This window comes from Euprymna scolopes, chromosome 22, assembly GCF_053919585.1.
Source record: "Euprymna scolopes isolate OS-2025 chromosome 22, ASM5391958v1, whole genome shotgun sequence".
Taxonomy (NCBI): Eukaryota; Metazoa; Mollusca; class Cephalopoda; order Sepiida; family Sepiolidae; genus Euprymna; species Euprymna scolopes.
Window position 1 is genome coordinate 3,269,913 of NC_136503.1, and position 20,649 is coordinate 3,290,561.

A 20,649-nucleotide genomic window follows, 5' to 3' on the forward strand; every position below is an offset into this window, starting at 1 on the left:
ATAATTGAGAAAACATTTCCAGTTATACCGTAGCTGGAAATCTTGTGAAGTAGGCCCTTATGCTATACCTTATCGAAAGCCTTTGATATGTCAAGAGCAATTGCCCTAGAAAGGAAGCCTTTGTTGAGAGATTCACTAATCCTATGAGATATAACTGTTAGCACATCTGCTGTAGATCTATCAGAACGGAAATCATATTGCGTGTCACTAAGAAGGTTATTTCTGCTGAGGTGGTTGACTATTTCTCTATTTAATATGGTTTCCAGCAGCTTACTCATGACACACAGGAGACTTTATGAATAAATATTCTTCTTTTTCACAAATGAGTTACCACTTATTAAGGCCAAAAGCCACTGGAGGATAAGGGTTACCATGAAAATAATTGTCAGTTAAATATTTTTTCTAAACAAAAACCATTAGATTAAAATTTAACACAAGGCAAATAAGTTTTTAAAACTGTTTAAATTGATAGAATAGAATTCAAATTCTGAACAATTCGTTTAAAATTGCAATCTCACCAGCACCAGCTCCTCCTTGTGCTCCAATAGTATCATCAAGGTAACAAAACCTTCAAGCAACCTCAATAGTCCGGCCATTCAAATATACTTTCTATACTCTTGAGCTGGGGAGAAATAATGGGTTCATAACTTTCTCAATGTTATTAGTGCATAAATGGCTACATTAGAGAGCATTAGAATTTGACATACCTAATTCAATAACAAATAAGAGTATGCATTAGGTCAATCATGCACACCCTCTACATTTGTGCTACTTGATAGACAACCTCAATAGTCTCACCATCCAAATATACTTTCATTAGTTCATCACATCCAAGTTCTCAACTGTCTCCATAAATTAAAAAAAAAACTGGTTACCCATCTCTACCAGGTGAAAGATATAATCATAATCTTGAAAAATACTTTTTTAAAAATAAAACAAAGGGTTTTTTTTTTTATATCTTATTCAGATCAAACGAGGCACATTGCCACTTAGATGTAAGAGGCTACTATTTGGGATCATGTCTGCAGGGGAAAATGTGGAGAGTTAAGCAGCAAAATGTCTGCTCACATTATATTTAAATCTGCATGTTAATACAATAAGGGAAGCAGGAAACAGGGACGGAAATCCAAACTCTAGTAGTCTGAGGGAAGAAGCTATTAGAGTAGAAAACTTTCCGACATCTATGAACCTTAATAGTGAAGGGGTGGGATCTTGCTGCTTTTAAGCTACAGTAAAATAAATATTGAATACATATTTGTTTTTATATATATGCTACAAATTTATTAACAACAACAACAACAAAAAAAGCAAATTGTGGTTATTACTGAAAAAGAAAAACAAAAGGTAAATATTTAGGTAGGAAAATATATTTTTGTCCTAAAAGGGCATCTCTTTACTAATTCAGAAAAAAGTTGGGAAAGAAAAAAAAAGCAAAACAACCTAGTCTACACATACGCTTTCTTGTTTGATGAAGATGAATATATATAACGCCTTCCAATAAGTGAGAGATTTTTAAAGAAGTTTTTCATTTTTGTCTTTGTATCTTTGTATGTTAGCAGTGTATAACTGAGCGATCGGATTTGATTTCAATTTGACACAATTGATTTGATAGTTCACAACTCTATCCAAATGCGGACATTCCTACCATAAAAAAAAAATAACTGATGACATGATGATGAAGAATGCAATTTGAAATGTTTCAAAAAAAGAAAAGGAAATCTGTTCAGCAATGTTGCAACATATTGCCATGGAGCCGAATCAAAATCTGCTTTTCTTTTTCTCTCAGATTTGCAAATTGTGTATAAGAGAAAGTATATTATAGAGTCAAACCTGTGTCTTAGTGAGAAACATCATTGAATGTTTTGAGTAGTTTGAAAACACATTTAAAGATCCTGTCAGTTGCTCTAATGGTTATCATACTTGACTCACTGTCTTTAGATTTGGCTTTCGATCTAGAGTATTTTTTTTGTGTACAAGAATTAAACTGTTTAGTAAAAACATAATACTCGCATGCACAAGGTTTTTTTTACGTTTTTTTACTTCATTTTATTTTTTAAAGAATGTTACGTTACGTTGTGTACGTGCGATATTTCTGTGTATAATAATAATCCTCGACGTGACTACCCCCGACGGACCCGACAAGCAACTAAGTCCCACCCCTTTACAGTAGAGATTCCTAGGTGTAAGAAAGCCTTTTACTCCAATAGTTTTTTCCCCAGAACTGCAAGTCTTTGGAACTCCCTTCCGGGATTCTGCTTTCCCAACTGCAATGATATGCAGAAGTTCAAGTGTAATGTTAACAAACATCTTTCTACTCTTCTCCCTTCATAATGACCCCGCTAATTAATTCCCTAATAGTAGCCCCCTGCTTCAAAGTGGCACTGTGCCTTGTTTGGGGTGAAAATTGAATAAAAAAAAAATATCATTGAATGTTTTGAGTAGTCTGTCTTTATTCATTGCCACCCATTCGTCGAGTGTGGACAAACATGGATAGAGGATACGAGACTGTTCAATGTTACGTTCACAACTTTTCGATGATATTTCACTTCAGTTAAGTCATCATAACAATGCAATTTGCGATCCCTTCTGATCCGTTTTGGCAGAATAAAAAATAGGAGGCATTACTTTTGGAATGTCCCACGTACAACAAAGTTCCAATTGCATGCATATTGTTTTCATAAACAGAAACCACCATTCCATCCAAATGATTCATAATCATAAGAAGCAATGTCACGTATGTTGAACCAGAGAGACACCCCCCCCCGCCCCCGCCCCTGTAAAAAACTTAGTGGTAAAAACATTACACCAGTCTAAGAGACAGAAAACTGCAATGACATCAATCACTGAACAATTCTAGCAATTCTATTTTATGAAAGGCGACACATTATGAGAGTGAAGTTGTCCTGGTGGTTTCATTGTAATTCAGTTCAAGTTCTCAGACATCTAGGGGCCCCTTTCCTGGGACGAATACTTGATCTTTGTATAAGATGCATAGATATTCGAATGTTGCATTAAAGTTATCCTTTACTTCTCAAATGTTGAGTTCGTAAAAAAGTTAAGAAAATGACATTTTGATCCCAATTAAAAATACAAAACAGAGATATGTCATATATATTATTCCTTAATTGGAATTCATTTTTGAGATGAGCATTATATATATTAATTTATTCTTATTTCGGACTATTATTCTCATCTTTATTGGTTGTTGTTTTTCACGACGTTTCGGCCAACTATTCTTCTAGCCTTCGTCAACGGATAGGAACTTCGAATCTCCCAACTACATTCTCAGCAATCACTGCCATCCACCTGACGAAGGCCAGAGGAATAGTTGGCCGAAACGTCGTGAAAAACAATAAAGATGAAAACAACAACTAATAAAGATGAGGATAATAGTCCGAAATAAAAAAAAATTAACAGAGATATGCCACTTGGATTCTTTGCTTATTATCAACCAATTTGATTGAACTTTTTTTTTTTCGTTTTATATAATACTTGAAAAATATCCGTTTCAGGTAAAATTAATTATCCAAACATTTTTGAACGAGTTTTATGTCCCTTTACAATGATAACAATTAAGATGTAGTTGTATAAATTACATTCTTAAGAAAAAATTAACATATCAGAAGCACATTTGAAATTAATGCTATTATTTATTCAGTGTGTGCTTCTGCATCAATGATAAAAAAAAATTATATAATGATGACAAGCACAGTCATTGACCTGCAACTGAAAACAAACAAAAAGTTGTTTTTTTTAGAGACAATGAACTTTAAATCGACAACTCTATTTTTTTTAAATTGCAGATTTGCCAACTATCGGTTATTTTGTGTTCAGTTTGGTTTGGTAATTTATCATGAAGGGACTGAGACCTGAGTAGCGTTTTCAAATTGCAAATGAATAAAATAAATAAATTTACTGAAAAATTTGATGAATGAATAATTTCATGAAATGGATCTGTCAACTTGCTATCTCGTTTGAGTGATTTAACCCTATCAAATTAATTTCTTTGAGAATATGTAAAGCCACTGTAAAATGTTTTTGACTCCTAATGGGGTATTTGACGAATGGATTCGCCAAACATTTTTATAAACACCGGCTGTGCTAAACAACCAATGAAAACGTTTAAAAATTATTATAAAAATTGTCGAATTTTGAATTCAATCAGTTCGCCGTTAACTACGCCATGGACCACATTTGATTCTTGGCCGCCATCTTGGTTACTGATCTGAACTACGCCGCCATCTTTGTTCAACACTATGTCTCAAAACTTAACAGGTTATGCGTCCAGCCATCATCTTTTCTTTGACGGATTGGAATCTGAATTTGAATTGTGGCAGGTAAAATTTCTGGGATATCTAAGGATTCAAAAACTACACAAAGTCATACAATCGACCCTGAATTTCTCGAAAAGAACGCAACTGTTTTTGCAGAACTGATTCAATGCTTAGACGATAGAAGTCTGTCTCTGATTATAAGCGACGCATTGGATGATGGACGAAAAGCATTGAACATATTACGAGAACATTATTTATCAAAAGGGAAACCGAAAATTATATCACGATATACAGAATTAACGTCTCTGAAATGTAACGAGGATGAAACGATCACCGACTACATTATAAGGGCAGAAACAACCGCCAATGCCTTAAAACTCTCAGGTTAAATAAGCGATAGCTTGTTGATATCAATGATCCTCAAGGGACTTCCAGCCGATTTTAAACCATTTACAACTGTTATAACTCAGAAAGACAAACCCATAAATTTCAGCGAATTTAAAGTGGCATTGCGCAGTTACGAAGAGACTAATCCTATGCTCGTGGACAATAACTCCAGCAATATTATGAAGTTCAAAAATGCTTCTCGAAATCAGACACCACCAAATTACGCACCTCACCGCAACGTCTCCAAAAATAATTTTCCCAAGAAAAAGAAAATTATATGCTATAATTGTGGACGACCCAACCACAAAAGATGTTGATATAAACGCTCTAAAATGGACTCCATAAAAAATGTTGAGAACTTTGAGGAAGAACATACATTTCTATTCACATGTAACTTTGACAATACCACAAACGGTCAAAATCTCCTTGTAGACTGTGGTGCTACAGCACACATTATCACCAAAGAATCTGATTTTATTAATTTTGATTCAAACTTTAATCCTCAAAGTCATTTTGTCGAACTTGCGGACGGTAGTCAAATAAATGATATAGTCTTGAAAAAAGCCGATGCCAAAATATCCCTAAAAAATAATAAAGGCGAAATCTGTAACTGTATTCTAAAAAATGTTCTGTTCATACCTACATTTAAGCAAGACATATTTTCCGTGCAGGCTGCAATTAAACAAGGCGCGAATATACAATTTGGCCAAAATAAGTCAAAATTGATATACCCCAATGGAACTGTATTTGACATTAAAGAAAATGGCCGACTATATTATTTAAAAAATATGGTTCCCTCAAAAACTGCCTATCACGGCTTGGAAACCTGGGATAAAATTCTAGGACACTGCAATACAGCTGATATTAAAAAATTACCAAATGTAGTCGAAGGCATGAAAATAATACCTTCAGACGATCTCCCAAATTGTGATATGTGTGCACAGGGGAAAATGACAAAAGATATAAGCCGAACACCAGACAAAAAGCTACAAAAATTCTCTCACTTGTACATTGTGACTTAGCAGGTCCGATCAGCCCGATGGGGAGAAATAATCTAAGGTACGTTTTGAACTTTATTGATGATTTTTCCAGTTTAATTATGGTTTATTTTCTAAAAAACAAATCCGACACTATCCTCGCCACTAAGAAATATTTAGCTGATATTGCCCCGTACGGTTCAGTAAAATGTATTCGCTCAGACAATGGGACTGAATTTACTAGTAAAGACTTTGAACTTCTATTAATTAACCACCATATTAAACACGAAAAATCAGCGCCATATTCCCCCTTCCAAAATGGCACCGCTGAAAGGGCATGGTGAACCCTTTTTGAGATGACAAGATGCCTACTTATCGAATCAAAATTAGCGCATAGTTTATATGACCTTCACCTTCACCGAGGTGCACGACTTGACACGCAAAAAAAACAGCCTCTTAATCACCTGCTAATGCACGCGTCACTGTAACGTCCAATGACAACAACAACAACAACCTCTCACTCGACCTGCCTTTTATACAATCCCTCCTCTTGCGCATGCGGCCGTAGATTCCTGACAACCTTGAGACTTCCGCTTATAAAAACCCAAGTTTTGTTGTAGCGCATGCTTATACAAGGCACAAACACGTGGGCGTTTGTTTTGTTGGTAAGTACTACACTCCCCCCTGATCTTATGATCACATAGAGTGCACTCCGGGGGTGGCCTCTTAGTTCGTTGGCTTCTGCGAAGTGTGGTATTTACAATCTCGGATTCAGGTTAGGTTCTGGTTCTGGTTCTGGGTGTGGTTCTGGTTCTGGTTCTGATTCTGCCTGATCAGACGAATTACAACTACCACTCTCTTGCTCGGTGACCTCACTCATCAGCAGCTCATCATCTGATGATTCATCGCTCTCTGTAGTTGTGGGATGTACTTCACTAGCTGGGCGAAGATTGCGCACATGGCATGGGGTTCCATCAACAAGGACCGACTGCTGGCTGACCACTCCAGATATTCGTCCTCGCTTGAACTTGGTGGTGCACCGGTTTCCAGGGGGTCTAACCCAAACTGGATCCATGCCTCAAGTTCCTTCTCATATTCATTACGGGCCTTGTCGGGTATCGAGTACTCTGCAATGCTATTCTTGAGTTCGGTTGGCGCCCTTCCTTCTGTCCACTTCCATGATGCAGTCCATGCTTTTTGGTGAGGGTCGTAGTCCACCTTAAAATCAGGCCGATCAATGTGAACTGCAGCACACACTGGGGTTTCCAAAAATCGCACAGTCCCATCTCTTCCGATAACAACTCCCCGCCAGTGCCTTAATAGCATCATATCCCAACAGTACATCGAATCCCAGCAAATCCCCTTGCATCACCAGCACATTAATGTCTGCGGCCACACCAGAGTCTGTGTGGACTTTGACAGTTCCGGCTCCACAGCAAGCTTGCGTATTGCCACCTATTGTGGTTACTTTGATGTTCTGCTTTGTCCAGTTTCGACACAACTTGGCACTCATGATGGTGTGTGAGCACCCGGAGTCGAGAAGAGCTGAACAAGGCACTTGGTCCACGTACACATTTATTGTCGGTTGCGCCTCAATTAAATCTTGTCCGGGGAAGAGGGCGGCGCTGACGTCCTGCCCCTTGATGCATTTCCCGCACAATTTTGGGATAAATGTTAATAACTACCACATTGGAAACAGCGCGGACGCCCCTGCCCCTTGTTAGTACAACTTCTTGCGAAATGGCCTCGCTGGCTGCAGCAGAAATATCTCCCATTGGTCGTGGGTCTTAAACTGGGACTCTTTTCAGCATTAGTCTTGGCTGCCTGCGCCATCATTACAACCGGTTCCCTCAGGTCCTCCTCATCTCTGATAATGGCTCGAGCGCGTTCTAACAAATGTTCCATGGGCGTTACAGATACGCTGGTGGAAGCCCTCAACAGTTGCTTAATATGGGTGGGAAGGTCGGCCACAAACGCATACGCCAGTGTTTGCTCTGACACTCCATTGCTAAATAGAACTGCAAGTTTCTTCAGCTCCGCGAAGAAGACGTCCACAGTTTCTCCTGGCATGAGTTTCCTAGAGGCAAATGTTTCGCAGGCCATGCAGGGATCCATAGCAAATGCCTTGTATAAAGCATTTTTTATAGAGGTAACATCAGCCTTCTCCACGGCATTAAGTTGCTGATATATACTTAGGACGCCTCCAGCCAATCTCAGGGGAATCACGGTATGCACCCCCTTTACTTCACAGAGGTTGCAGGTCAGCTCAACCCTTTCGACCCAGTTGACAACAGAAGTGGATCTGTCGAATTCGGGTATCAGTTTTAAATCAAACTTTGCCCCAGCCATAGTTGTCCAGGAAAAGAGACAAAACGAAATAGCCGAAATAGCTTATGACCTTCACCTTCACCGAGGTGCACGACTTATATGATCTTCACCTAGGTGCGCGACTTGACACACAAAAAAAAACAGCCTCTTAATCACCTGCTAACGCACGCGTCACTGTAACGTCCAATGACAACAACAACAACCTTCTCACTCGACCTGCCTTTTATACCACTCTCTCAATCCCTCCTCTTGCACATGCGGCCATAGATTCCTGACAACCTCGAGATTTCCGCTTATAAAAACCCAAGTTTTGTTGTCGTGCATGCTTATACAAGGCACAAACACGTGGGCATTTGTTTTGTTGGTAAGTACTACAGTTTATGGACGTACGCGGTAATGGCAGCAGCATATATCAGAAATAGATCGTTTAATAAGAGATTATGAAAAACGCTGTATGAAGTGTTTTGCGGTGTAAAACCTAAAATGAACAGAATGCATCTATTTGGTTCTGATTCTTTTGCATTTAGAGAAAACACCAGTAAACTAAATACTAAAAGCGAAAAAGGTACTTTCGTAGGTTACGATAAATATAGTCCGGCATATTTAATCTACTTTGCAGCTAAAAATGCCATAAAAAGGGTTAGATGTGTAAAATTCAATGATACATTAAATTTAAAAAATGGCGATCTAGTGGATGAAAAACGTGAAATATTACCTAGTATCTTAATCGATCACAATGAAAATATTAATAACGACAACAATTACAGTAGAACTTCTGACGAAAATATTAACCAGACACGTCGATACCCAATAAGGGAGCGAAAAAGGCCAGACTTCTTACAAATTGAAAAGATACAAGATTACACCGTGGATTACTGTTATTTGTTGAACAGTGCACCGGAAAGTTATAATGAGGCGATTAATTCAGAAAATCACCAAGAATGGGAACAAGCTCTGGTATCCGAATTGAAAGCTTTATCTGAAAATAACACATACGAAATAGTGGCAAAACCAACAGATAAAAATATAATTTCTTCACGCTGGGTTTTTTCCAAAAAAATCACAGCTTCTGGCAGTGAAACTTTTAAAGCAAGATTTGTTGCAAAAGGTTTTTCACAAATTTCTGGAGTGGAATATTTTGCAACATTTTCACCAATGACAAATTTAACGACAATTAGAATTTTATTACAACTTGCCGCTCAATACAATTTAAAAATACATCAAATGGATGTAAAAAAAAAAGCTTATTTAAATGCTCCGATTGACTGTGAAATCTACATTTACCCTCCAGAGGGATTTAAAATGAAAAATAAAAGTTGGGTGTGGAAATTAAATAAATCGTTATATGGACTAAAACAAAGTGCACACAATTGGAATTTAACACTCCATAATTATTTAATAGAACAGGAATTCAAACAATGTCCCGTGGACGCGTGCATGTATACCAAACATGTAGGTAATAAATTGTTGATTTTGTTTTTTTGGATTGACAATATATTACTCGCCTCAAACTGTTACAACACTTTAAAAGATGTTAAAAATTAATTAAATAAAAAATTTAAAATGGCCGATCTTGGACGACTGTCATGGTTCCTTGGTATAAAATTTACCTGTGAAAATGAAACTATAACTATGAACCAATCACGATACATTGAAAAAATTCTACTCAAGTTCGGAATGCAAGATTGTAAGCTGCGTTCAACTCGCATCGAAATGGACATAAATAAAAATATAGAGACCGAAACAAAATTCATAGTTAACCGAATATGCAGGGAAAATGACTGCAACAAGGCCTGACATATGTTACACTGTAACAAAGCTATCTCAAAACTTATCGAAACCGACAATTAAAAACCTTAATCATGAAAAACAAATCCTTCATTGCCTAAAAGGAACCAAGGAACAATCTTTAAGATTTAAAAAGTCTACATATCCTCTAAATTTAGAAGGCTTTTCGGATTCAGATTGGGCTAACTCTGAGGATAGAAAAAGTATAGCATGGTATTGTTTTAGACTGTCAAAGACTGGACTTATGATCTCTTGGAAAACTAAAAAGCAACAAATTATTGCCCTTTTTACTTGTGAAGCAGAATATCTTACTCATTCCATGCAGGAGGCAATTTTTCTGAACACCCTTCTAAAATCTATTTTAAACCAGATCTAAGTAAAAAAACCTATAGTAATTCATTGTGATAATCAGAGCAGTATCTTATTAGCAAATAATTCTATAATTCATCAAAGGTCGAAGCATATTGATATCAGATATCATTTTATAAGAGATGAAATAAGAAAAAAATCTATTACTCTTACTTATGTGACGTCTGAGAATAATATAGCGGACATTTTCACTAAACCTATAAAAAGAATAAAATTAAGACATTTTATAACCGAACTTTTTGGAATCTAATTAATTTTCAGAAACACAAAAGGAGAAGCATGAACAGTCAAAATCACACCAAAAACAAAAATTTGTAAATTGTCCCGGGCACGACGTTAAACTGCGACCATTTCTACCTTACTAATCAAATTAACAAACTAATACTTAACATAATGTTTCCAGTTTTTGTTAAAAAAAAAAGTCACTTGTTAAAACTTTTTCTTTGTAAATTTCTTATTTGTCATATAATTCTTTTTTGTATCTTTTTTTGGCAAACATTTGTTAAAAAAAAAAAATGTATATTTGTGAATTTTTGTGCATATGTTTATATGTATTTGAAAAGTATTCTATTTGTATGTTTATATATATATATTTGAAAAGTGTTTATTTTTATATGTATCCAAAAAGAAAACAAAAAAAACTCAATGTCATAAAAAAATGGCTTCTTTTTGCACACATTATACCAATATATTAATAATTCTTTTTGATCAATGAGAATAAAGACAAATTCCCCCAAAACCAGAAGAAGAAAAAAAACAAAAAACAAGTATTTTATTTGTTTATTTTTATTTATTTATTTTTCTTTCCTTTTCTCAAATCAAACCAAAATTGAATCCGAAATGATTTTTCCATTTTATCAAAAAAGGGGGGGGGGTGTAAAATATTTTGGAACACTAATGGGGGTAGAGATTTATTTGCTGCCCACCTCAGCAAAATGTTGCACAAGGCCGGAAAGTGGGAAACCAGCAGGCTCCCTTAAAGGAGGGACACTCCTGCAATTGTAAAAATTGCCTGAGTAACCCCGTCGGCATTCCTCGGTAGGGGCGCCTCAGGCAGTAAGTTATAAACTTACTGCACCGGAAAGCCCAGTGGCAAGGCCTGGGAGAGTGGACCTCCTAGGTATTACCCAGGCGGTGTACTTCAGTCCGACAGGTGCTGGGCCGGTTCCCGGCCCCTCACCTGTTGGGCTGAGTGTCAAGTGACGAATCCTTGACTTGTACTACCCTGTCTCCATGCAGCCGAAGCCGCTAGGAGACCTTCCCCATCAGACGAGTAATGGGGGTATGAGATGAATGGATTCGCCAATCATTTTTAAAAACACCGGCTGTGCTAAACAACCAATGAAAACGTTTCAAAATTATTATAAAAATTGTTGAATTTTGAATTCAATCAGTTTGCCGTTAACTACACCATGGACCGCATTTGATTCTTAGCCGCCATCTTGGTTACTGATCTGAACTACGCCGCCATCTTTGTTCAACACAATGTCTCAAAACTTAACAGTCACATGTTTATGCTAATAAAGCAGACACAATAGATCACTTGAAAGACAACATTCAACACGTTATTGCTGAAATACAATCTAATTTAATGCATAAATTTGTGAAAATTAGACCACTAGATTGTGCCATATATGCGCAAGCAGCAGAGATATATGCCCAAAATTGTAGTTAAATTATAAATGCTAAAAATTAATCTTTGAAATAAAAAATATCTTTTCTGTGAATTGTTTTAATTTAAAATTTGCCACTTTTAAAAAACAAAAAAACATCTTTTATTTTAATTTCCCAGCAAAATCGGTTCCATAATTTGTCACCAACGTCGAAAGTATTACTTTACATTGTGATACATTTGCTAAAGTTTTTTAAAATTCAAGTTTTAGACTTTACAAACACATAACCAATTTTCTTTACTTCTTTTTTTCAACCAAATTTATTTTACCTGTAACCCCCCCCCCAAAAAAAAACAGTAATCCTATGTAATCAGCAGCATTCATCCTAGGTGGGTTCAACTGGTTTCCTTCAAAGGAGGAAGTGTCAAGAGAATATCAAATTCACTAGTGATCCCCAATTGTATGTCGATTCTGGTCAAACAAGATGGATGACAGTGTTAGGTTTTTGTAGTTCCCCTAAAGACAGTGCCGATTATTTTCAAATGGTCACTGACCAGGCTCAATGTTACTTAACTTCCGTGTTCTAACGAGAACCAGTCTGTCAATATGATTATGATGTGCAATCGTATTTGACAGATTTAAATATGAAAATCTCAGAAAATATTTTACAGAAAGGGATTTTTAAACAGAATTTGATAGAATTATTTCTTTATTTTCAAATAATAAAACACAATTTTTTTTTTTACTGATATTCTTTAACTAAATCATCTCTTGTTTTTAATGGGATTTGATTTTGATTCATTATCTTATGAACATCTGAACAAATTTGAAATTCCATTTTGTTCCCTGAAGTAAAAATGTTCACAGCTCATAGACTGAGAGTGTGTGAGGTGGGTGTGCTTACAAAATTTTTCAGAAAAACTACACAAGGAAAATCGATGAATTGAACAGAAATCGTTATAACTTAGATGACCTTTATCTCTAATCTATATATTTATAACCCTAAGTATCTGATTATGTTGTTTGTTATCTTGCTGGTGACCATCTGTAGGACTTGCATATTACAGATGATAAGAGGAAGAAGCAGATAATTAAAAATAAAATGCTTATTATGAAAGAATATTTCTTTCTCTGAATGAGTAAAGAACAATCCCAATTAAAAATCCTAATTAAAAATACAAAACAGAGATATGCCACTTGGATTCTTTGCTTATTATCAACCAATTTGATTGAACTTTTTTTTCGTTTTATATAATACTTGAAAAATATCCGTTTCAGGTAAAATTAATTATCCAAGCATTTTTGCACGAGTTTTATGTCCCTTTACAATGATAACAATTAAGATGTGGTTGTATAAATTACATTCTTAAGAAAAAATTAACATATCAGAAGCACATTTGAAATTAATGCTATTATTTATTCAGTGTGTGCTTCTGCATCAATGATAAAAAAAAAATTATATAATGATGACAAGCACAGTCATTGATATGCAACTTTTAGGGGTTAAATGCTTTTAGGGCACAACCTAATAAAATAAATAATTCAATACAAGCTTCTGAAATGACGAACGCAACAACTTCATAAAATGTAATACAGAACAGGTTTATTAAGGAGAATGTAATATGTTTCTGGTCAAAGGCTGTACTCCGGCTACCTGGGGCTATCGCGGTAGTTATTCCCAGTGGAATCGTCGATACTGGTAGGAATAACACCGAGGTAGAGAGAGGGAAGAAAAGTGTCCGTTCCATTTGGTGTCTCTCTCAGTAAGGAAGAGCTTTTATTCTTCAAACCGGATGCTGGTCGAATTCCTTAGGGGATAGAAAGGATCAATGCGCCGTGCCCCTGATTGGTCAATATGTGGCCAAATAGCACAGGGGAGAGGCATTGACTCGTTAAAGAAAAAAGTTCCATTTGTTTCTGCTACAAACTAAAAAACAAAAAACGTGTTTTATTTTTAGAGGCAATGAACTTTAACTTGACAGCTCTATTCTCATTAATTGCAAATTTAGCAATTATCAGTGATTTGGAGTTCAGCTTGGTTTGACAATTCGTCATGAAGGGACTGACATCCAAGCAACGTTTGCTAATTTACTGAAAGAAACATCTGATGAATGAATAGTTTCAAAAAGTGAACAACTTGCCATATCGTTTGAGTGATTAAACTTGCCATATCGTTTGAGTGATTAAACTTGCCATATCATGTGGGTGATTAAACTTGCCATATCGTTTCAGTGATTAAACTTGCCATATCGTTTCAGTGATTAAACTTGCCATATCGTTTCAGTGATTAAACTTGCCATATCGTTTCGGTGATTAAACTTGCCATATCATTTTAGTGATTAAACTTGCCATATCGTTCGGGTGATTAAACTTGCCATATCATTTCAGTGATTAAACCCCATTAGATTATTTCCTTTGGGAATATGTAAAGTCCCATGTCTATGCTGATAAATCAGATGCAATAGATCACTTGAAAGAAAACATTTGACGTGTTATTTCCAAAATACAGCCTAATTTCATGTGTAGAGTTTGTTAAAATTAGACCCCTAGATTATGAATTGCAGGGTTATATAGTACCTGGTGTTCCCAAATGGTCAGTCATCTGCAACTGACCAGTCTTAGTGTTCCTAAACGTCAGTGATCGAACGGGAACGAGTCTGTCAACATGGTTACTATGTATAATTGTATTTGGCAGATGTAAATATTAAAATCGCAGAAAATATTTTATGAAAAAGAAGTTTAAACAGAATTTGGGATGGATTCATTTTATTTTTTTTTTTTTAAATAATAAAACAAACGTGTTTATGGCATATAAATTTTTTTAACTGATATTTTTTAAGTAAATCATCTATTGTTTCCTGTTCTTGAGATGTGTTTTGTGTGGCAAGGATTTTGATACATTATTCCATGAACATTAACAAATATCAAATGTCATTTCGCATTTGCATAGTTCCCAAACTATAACTCTTCACAGCTCATAGACTGAGAGAGAGGAGGAGGAGGGGGGGGGGCTTACAAAACTTTTCGGAAAAACGGCAAAAAAGGAAAATCGGTGAATTGAACAGAAATCGTTATAACTTAGACGGCTTTTCTCTCTAATCTATATAGTTATAACCCAAACCTTAAGTTTCTGATTATGTTGTTAGTTATTTGTTATCATGCTTGTCACCGTGCACACTTCATCTGTAGGACATGCATATTTTAGATGATAAGAAAAAGGAGCAGATGATATAAATACAGTTCTAATGGTGAGAGAAGCATTGTGAGGAATGGAATGATGTAAATAATTGAAACAGATAGAAAAAAAAAAGAGAAAAAGATGAAGACAGAGGAGGGATAGAAGGTTTACTATGACGGCACAATGTATTCTGACTCCTTGAAATCCTTTAACTTTGTAATCATTGTAAAGACATGATTATCTATTTATATCAAAATAAAGAAATAAGTATTTACTGATATAACAAAAACTGAATAAAAGGATGATGAGTATATATTAGTCAACTACTTACATTCGTATTATTTGGAGTCTTTCAACGAATGTTCTCATCATTATCACAAATGTTTTAGTCGATGTAACCTCTGACCTTTTTGTCAAACTCAGGAATCTGCATAGTATTTCAAGCATAAGCCTTTATTTAATCCACAGGGGTTGCATGCAGTCATCCTCGCATCCATGACTGGATAGAAGTCCATAGTTGTACTTTGAGTGTCGGCCAAACTGAGGTTTAAATCTTCAGCCTCCTGAAGAGTGTAACTTACAACTGAATTTTACCAAGTACTCTATCCCAGTATTATGGGTCCTTGCAACGAACAATTCAACACGATACACCTGAAAATTTTGCGGTTACATCAACTGAAACGTTGCTGAAATAATATTCAAGATGAGAAAAGTACCCGTCTTAATTGTAGATTGCGCATTGTTTTTTGGCTTGACGGGAACCGAAAACAAGCACGTCGATCTCTAAGCCGAGCTGTATTCTAGATAGGAAAAGAAAAAATTGAGTGGGAGAGTTAGGGAATATGTGATGTCCTTCCAAGATGAGTGCAATTTAGGGGAGACCAGAGGTGAAAAGAAAAAATGGGGAGCGGGCGTCTTGGCAGTTTCTTATTGGTACGGGGGGGGGGGGCATTCCCGTGCTTGGTTAAGAAAGTAAAAAACTAAAAAAAGTTGCCATGTGTCACATTTGTGTCACGTTTGTGTCACATTTGTGGCACATTTGCTAAAGATGAGAACAAATAATCAGTCTAAAAAATTCAGAAATACACAAAAATACAGGGTGAAATGATAAAATTGTCGTCCTAGAAAAGACGACATGATTCCATCTCATTTGATGAAAACCGGTTTTCTTTTTTTGTTGCAGAACATATACTAGTTGGCCAGTTGTGTACAAATCCCAAGAGTGATAAGAGTCTTCTATCATGTCTGAAACTGACACAATGTTCAACGAACAAGATCAGAGATGTGCTGCTGTACAACTCATGCTCTCTACTCATCCAAGTTATGACAACAGGACCATTGCCAGCACCCTCAAAATGCATTGCTGGATTGCCATGAATAACAGAGATGTGTCCAGGGTGATGAAAATAAAGTTTCATGCCACGGTTATGGTCGTTAGTGTCGTTTCAAGTGAGGGTCACATCATGCCACTTCACATATTCGAAGTCGGCTTGAAAGTCAACACCAAAGTGTACCTGGATGTGCTGAAGAGTGTGGTGATCTCCTGCTGCAATCAGGTAACTGCTGACAGACCCTGTGTGTGGCAGCAGGACTTGGCACCAGCCCACATCCAGAGAAACCAGACTTGGCTTCAGAAGGGGTGCTATGACTTTGTACTCTTCTTTCACTCCCCTTACCTGAACCTGCTGGACTACTTCGTTTGGTCATGTCGAGAAAATCACCAACATGCCGGCACTTGTGGAAAGTTTTGAGACATTGTGTTGAACACAGATGCCGGTGTAGTTCAGATCAGTAACCAAGATGGCGACCAAGAATCAAATGCTATCCATCACGTAGGTAACCTCTTAAGTTCTGAGATATTATGTTGAACAAAGATGGCGACGTAGTTCAGATCAGTAACCAAGATGGCGGCGTAGTTCAGATCAGTAACCAAGATGGCGGCGAAGAATTAAATGTGGTCCGTGACGTAGCAAATGGCGAACTGATTGAATCCAAAATTCGACGATTTTTATAATAATTTTGGGACGTTTTGATTGGTTGCTTAGCACAGCCGTTGGTTATAAAAATGATTGGCGAATCCATTCGTCTCATACCCCCCTATCACAAGTCAAAAACATTTTACAGGCATGTTCCCAGTTCCAGACCTGGATAGAGGCATTGATTGAGGCTGAAGGCGGCTACTTTACATAGATGTCAGCTCTACTACATAATCAAGTTACCTGAATTAATTTTTTTCAATAAGTTTTAAAATAAAGCTGTAGTGTTTTCTTCAAGGCGACACCTTTATCGTTCCATCGTGTATTTTCGTCACCAAATATTGCTGACGTCATAAATTTTATAATTAATACCAATGTTTTTTTGCAGTTCTTTTTAATGAGCCATTTTTTGTTCCATATTTATTATAGTTTGAAGAAGATAAATATTATAAAAAAAAATTCTTACATTCGGTGTCGTGATTCACCACCATTGTTTCAGGTGCCAAATCTTCGTCTGGCATTGACGTCAAAGTGTTTGCAACCTGAAAAAAAAAATAAATAAATAAAGACAAACAATGCACAAATGTATTCAAAACATATAATTATATCTTATCGATAAGATCTAACAATCCATTGTTCGAAGAGATATTTGGTTCTTACTAGCCACTCATGTTTAATCATTCTGCATTATTTTCAAGAAAACTTAAAATTCCAATCGCTTTCATTGTTTACATATTCTATAAGGTCATATAGTTATTTTTGTAATAGAAACTTACAAGTATGTTAGAAATCAAGAAATCAAAACGGTGTTTATATTTGGTGTGTATGTACTTATTAAAATATTTCTTTTCATTTATAAAATGCATACTTTTCTTAGCATACATTTATTTGAATTTAGGAATTAAATAAAAACATAATTTATCGCAATGCAATTTGTATGTCACAAGATTAAAGTTAAGCTAAGCAAAGTTGCTAATCATAGTCGAGGGTGACCTAAAGGCTCACATTTTATTAACTGCTGCAGCATCACTCCACTCCCAGGATTATTCCACTTATTCTTGATCCTAACGACTATGGTTTCTTCGAAAAAAAGAATATTCTTTTCGTCATTCACCAATAAATGCGTGTGCGTGATTCCTTCTTTTAATATGTGTGTGTGTATGTTTGTGTGTGTGAGAGATAGAGAGAAAGACAGGGAGTGTTTGTGCACGTGTGTGTGCATGTGTGACGTGGTATGTGTGTGTGAGTGTTTTCATATGCTTCATTTGGTCTGTTTATATGGGTGTACATGTGTAGGTATATGTGTGTGGGTGTGTCGTGTTGTGTTGGCTTATGTGTTCCTATTTACTTGTCATGATGAAACCAGTAAATAGGAATGCACACACAAACACACACACACATGTGAAAAGAAGAAATCACAGATTTTAATCTATACACACACACACACACACACACACACACGCAACGCACAACCAATCACCCTTACATACATGCACGTATGCACTGACACACACACATAAAAAAATCATATAAATATTCACCAAATAGACTTAACATCTTTCACCCACTAAATGAACTTGACACCGAACGAATGAACTCTTAACCTATCCCACTGGAGACACCAAGTCTCATATTAGCATTCCTTTTAAAAGCACAATCGTGCTAGCAGAACTAAAATGATTTCCAAAATGGAATTCCATAAACCTTTCAGCAAAAAGCAAACTTTTAACTCAAAATTTTTTAACTAAAACATATCTGAAGAGAGCTAAATAAGGTTCGAAACGTGTTATATATATATTAATGTGGAAATATGTTTCTTCAATTACATTTCACTTTTTATTTTTACCAATCCTTAAATTTATGCAGCTCAATGTAATTACAGAGCATATGAAAAATAAATGACAAAGGTCTATATAATCCAAATTTCAAGATGTTGATCATCTTACCGTTTATTCCTTTAAGTCAGTTGAGATGCACAATTCTTGGCAGCATCTGTTTTGTTAAATGAATGATTTTGCGCTACGAAACAGGTGCTATATATAGTAGTAAGTTATAAAATATATATGGCAATTAAGCTACACAGAATATTCTGCATTTAATCCACGCTAATCAGCCAATGAACAGGCACTTATGGAGGTCAACTGGGCTTTTGTCCTGTAAGTGCCTGCTCATTGGCTAATCAGGAAGGGTGCGGTGGATCCTAGAAAGCTGATTGGCTAACTAAAAACTCAAGAGAAGGTGCGTATATAAAAATGAGAGACTACCACAACTCCTTGCATAAGCCTGATGAATCCTAGCATGGATGAAACGCAGCATATTCTGTGTAGCTTAATTGCCATATATATTTTTATAACTTACTACCTAGCTCTACCTACGTATTGAGCACTGTTGAAGTAAATACTTAAAGTTTACACATAAATTTATACTTTCGTATATTAATTATGTGATTAAATGAAATAGTCATATATATATATATATATATATATGGCTACATATGTGCATACATATTTCTGTAATCACCCGCGTTGGGGGACTACGTCTTCAGGCCAAGAATTACCGTCGAAAACTGATATTTCAAACAAAAACATTTTCCTATTTCGTTTATAAAGTTAGAATGTAACCTGGGTGGGAGTCATAAGCGGGGAGAGGACAAGCAAGGTCATTGAAGATAATAAACATCTTTTTCATTTCCCTTTCTTTTTATCTATCCCATCTTTTGGTTTTATGGCATAAGGTACTTGAGAATTTAGTATTCTTGTCTTGCAGTCTGTAAATTAAAAACATTTTCTATGGTCACTGAGTACTGACCGGTGTCTTTCAATCTACACCTATTCACACACCTACATACACACACACATACACACACATACACACACAGACACACACACACACACACACACACACGTTAATACAGATATTCAGAAGCGAATATATGATGTTCGTTTTATTTTACTCACACACACGCACTTAAACTACGCAAGAATAAAATTAAAATTAAAATAAGGTAAATAAAACAAATAAATAAAAAAAACAAAATAAAAACAAAACAAAAACAAATAAACAAACAAAATAAAAATAAACATAAAACCTCGAAAGTTATCAAAACTCCACATGTACACATATATATTAGTATACGTATAAACGCCTACACCCGCGCATATATACACACACACATATAGACCTACATAGACATATAATGGTCATATACAGTTATGACATGTTTACATCCATACCTACATACGTAGTAATATCCACACGTGGAATCTCAAATCGAGACATCCATGTACACACTTGGGTACCATACATCATGACTGTTATCATATTAAAACTAATATTAATCCCACTAATAATCCTAATAATAATAATTCTTGTAATATTGATAATACTAATGACACCACCAATATCAATAATAATAATAATAATAATAATAATAATAATAATAATAAGACTGTATGATTGGGAACTCCAAAACCCGTGGACCCCAACTGGATACACGTCCCCACAAATCAACCCATATATATATATATATATGCACATACATATACATACATATATAGAGAGAGATATACACATATACATACACATACATATACACACATACATATACACACACATATACATATATATACATACATACACATACCTACACACGTACACACATCTATATATATAAGCACACATACTTATATACACGTATATACACATATACATACACACATACATATACACACACGCACACGCGCACCAGCATACACACAA

At 35.7% G+C, this 20,649-nt stretch overlaps 1 protein-coding gene across 1 annotated transcript in view; it reads right to left on the reverse strand.

Moving 5' to 3' along the window:
- LOC145243804 (sialin-like) overlaps nucleotides 1-20,169 on the reverse strand; it is a 93,585-nt gene extending 73,416 nt beyond the window's left edge. Inside the window, exons 1-2 of the mRNA XM_080106835.1 lie at nucleotides 20,128-20,169; nucleotides 17,357-17,432 (exon numbers count right to left, since the gene is read on the reverse strand). Coding sequence (XP_079962961.1) covers nucleotides 17,357-17,432; nucleotides 20,128-20,169 — 118 coding nt within the window. The remainder of the gene's footprint in view (nucleotides 1-17,356; nucleotides 17,433-20,127) is intronic.
- Nucleotides 20,170-20,649: the final 480 nt, after the last annotated feature.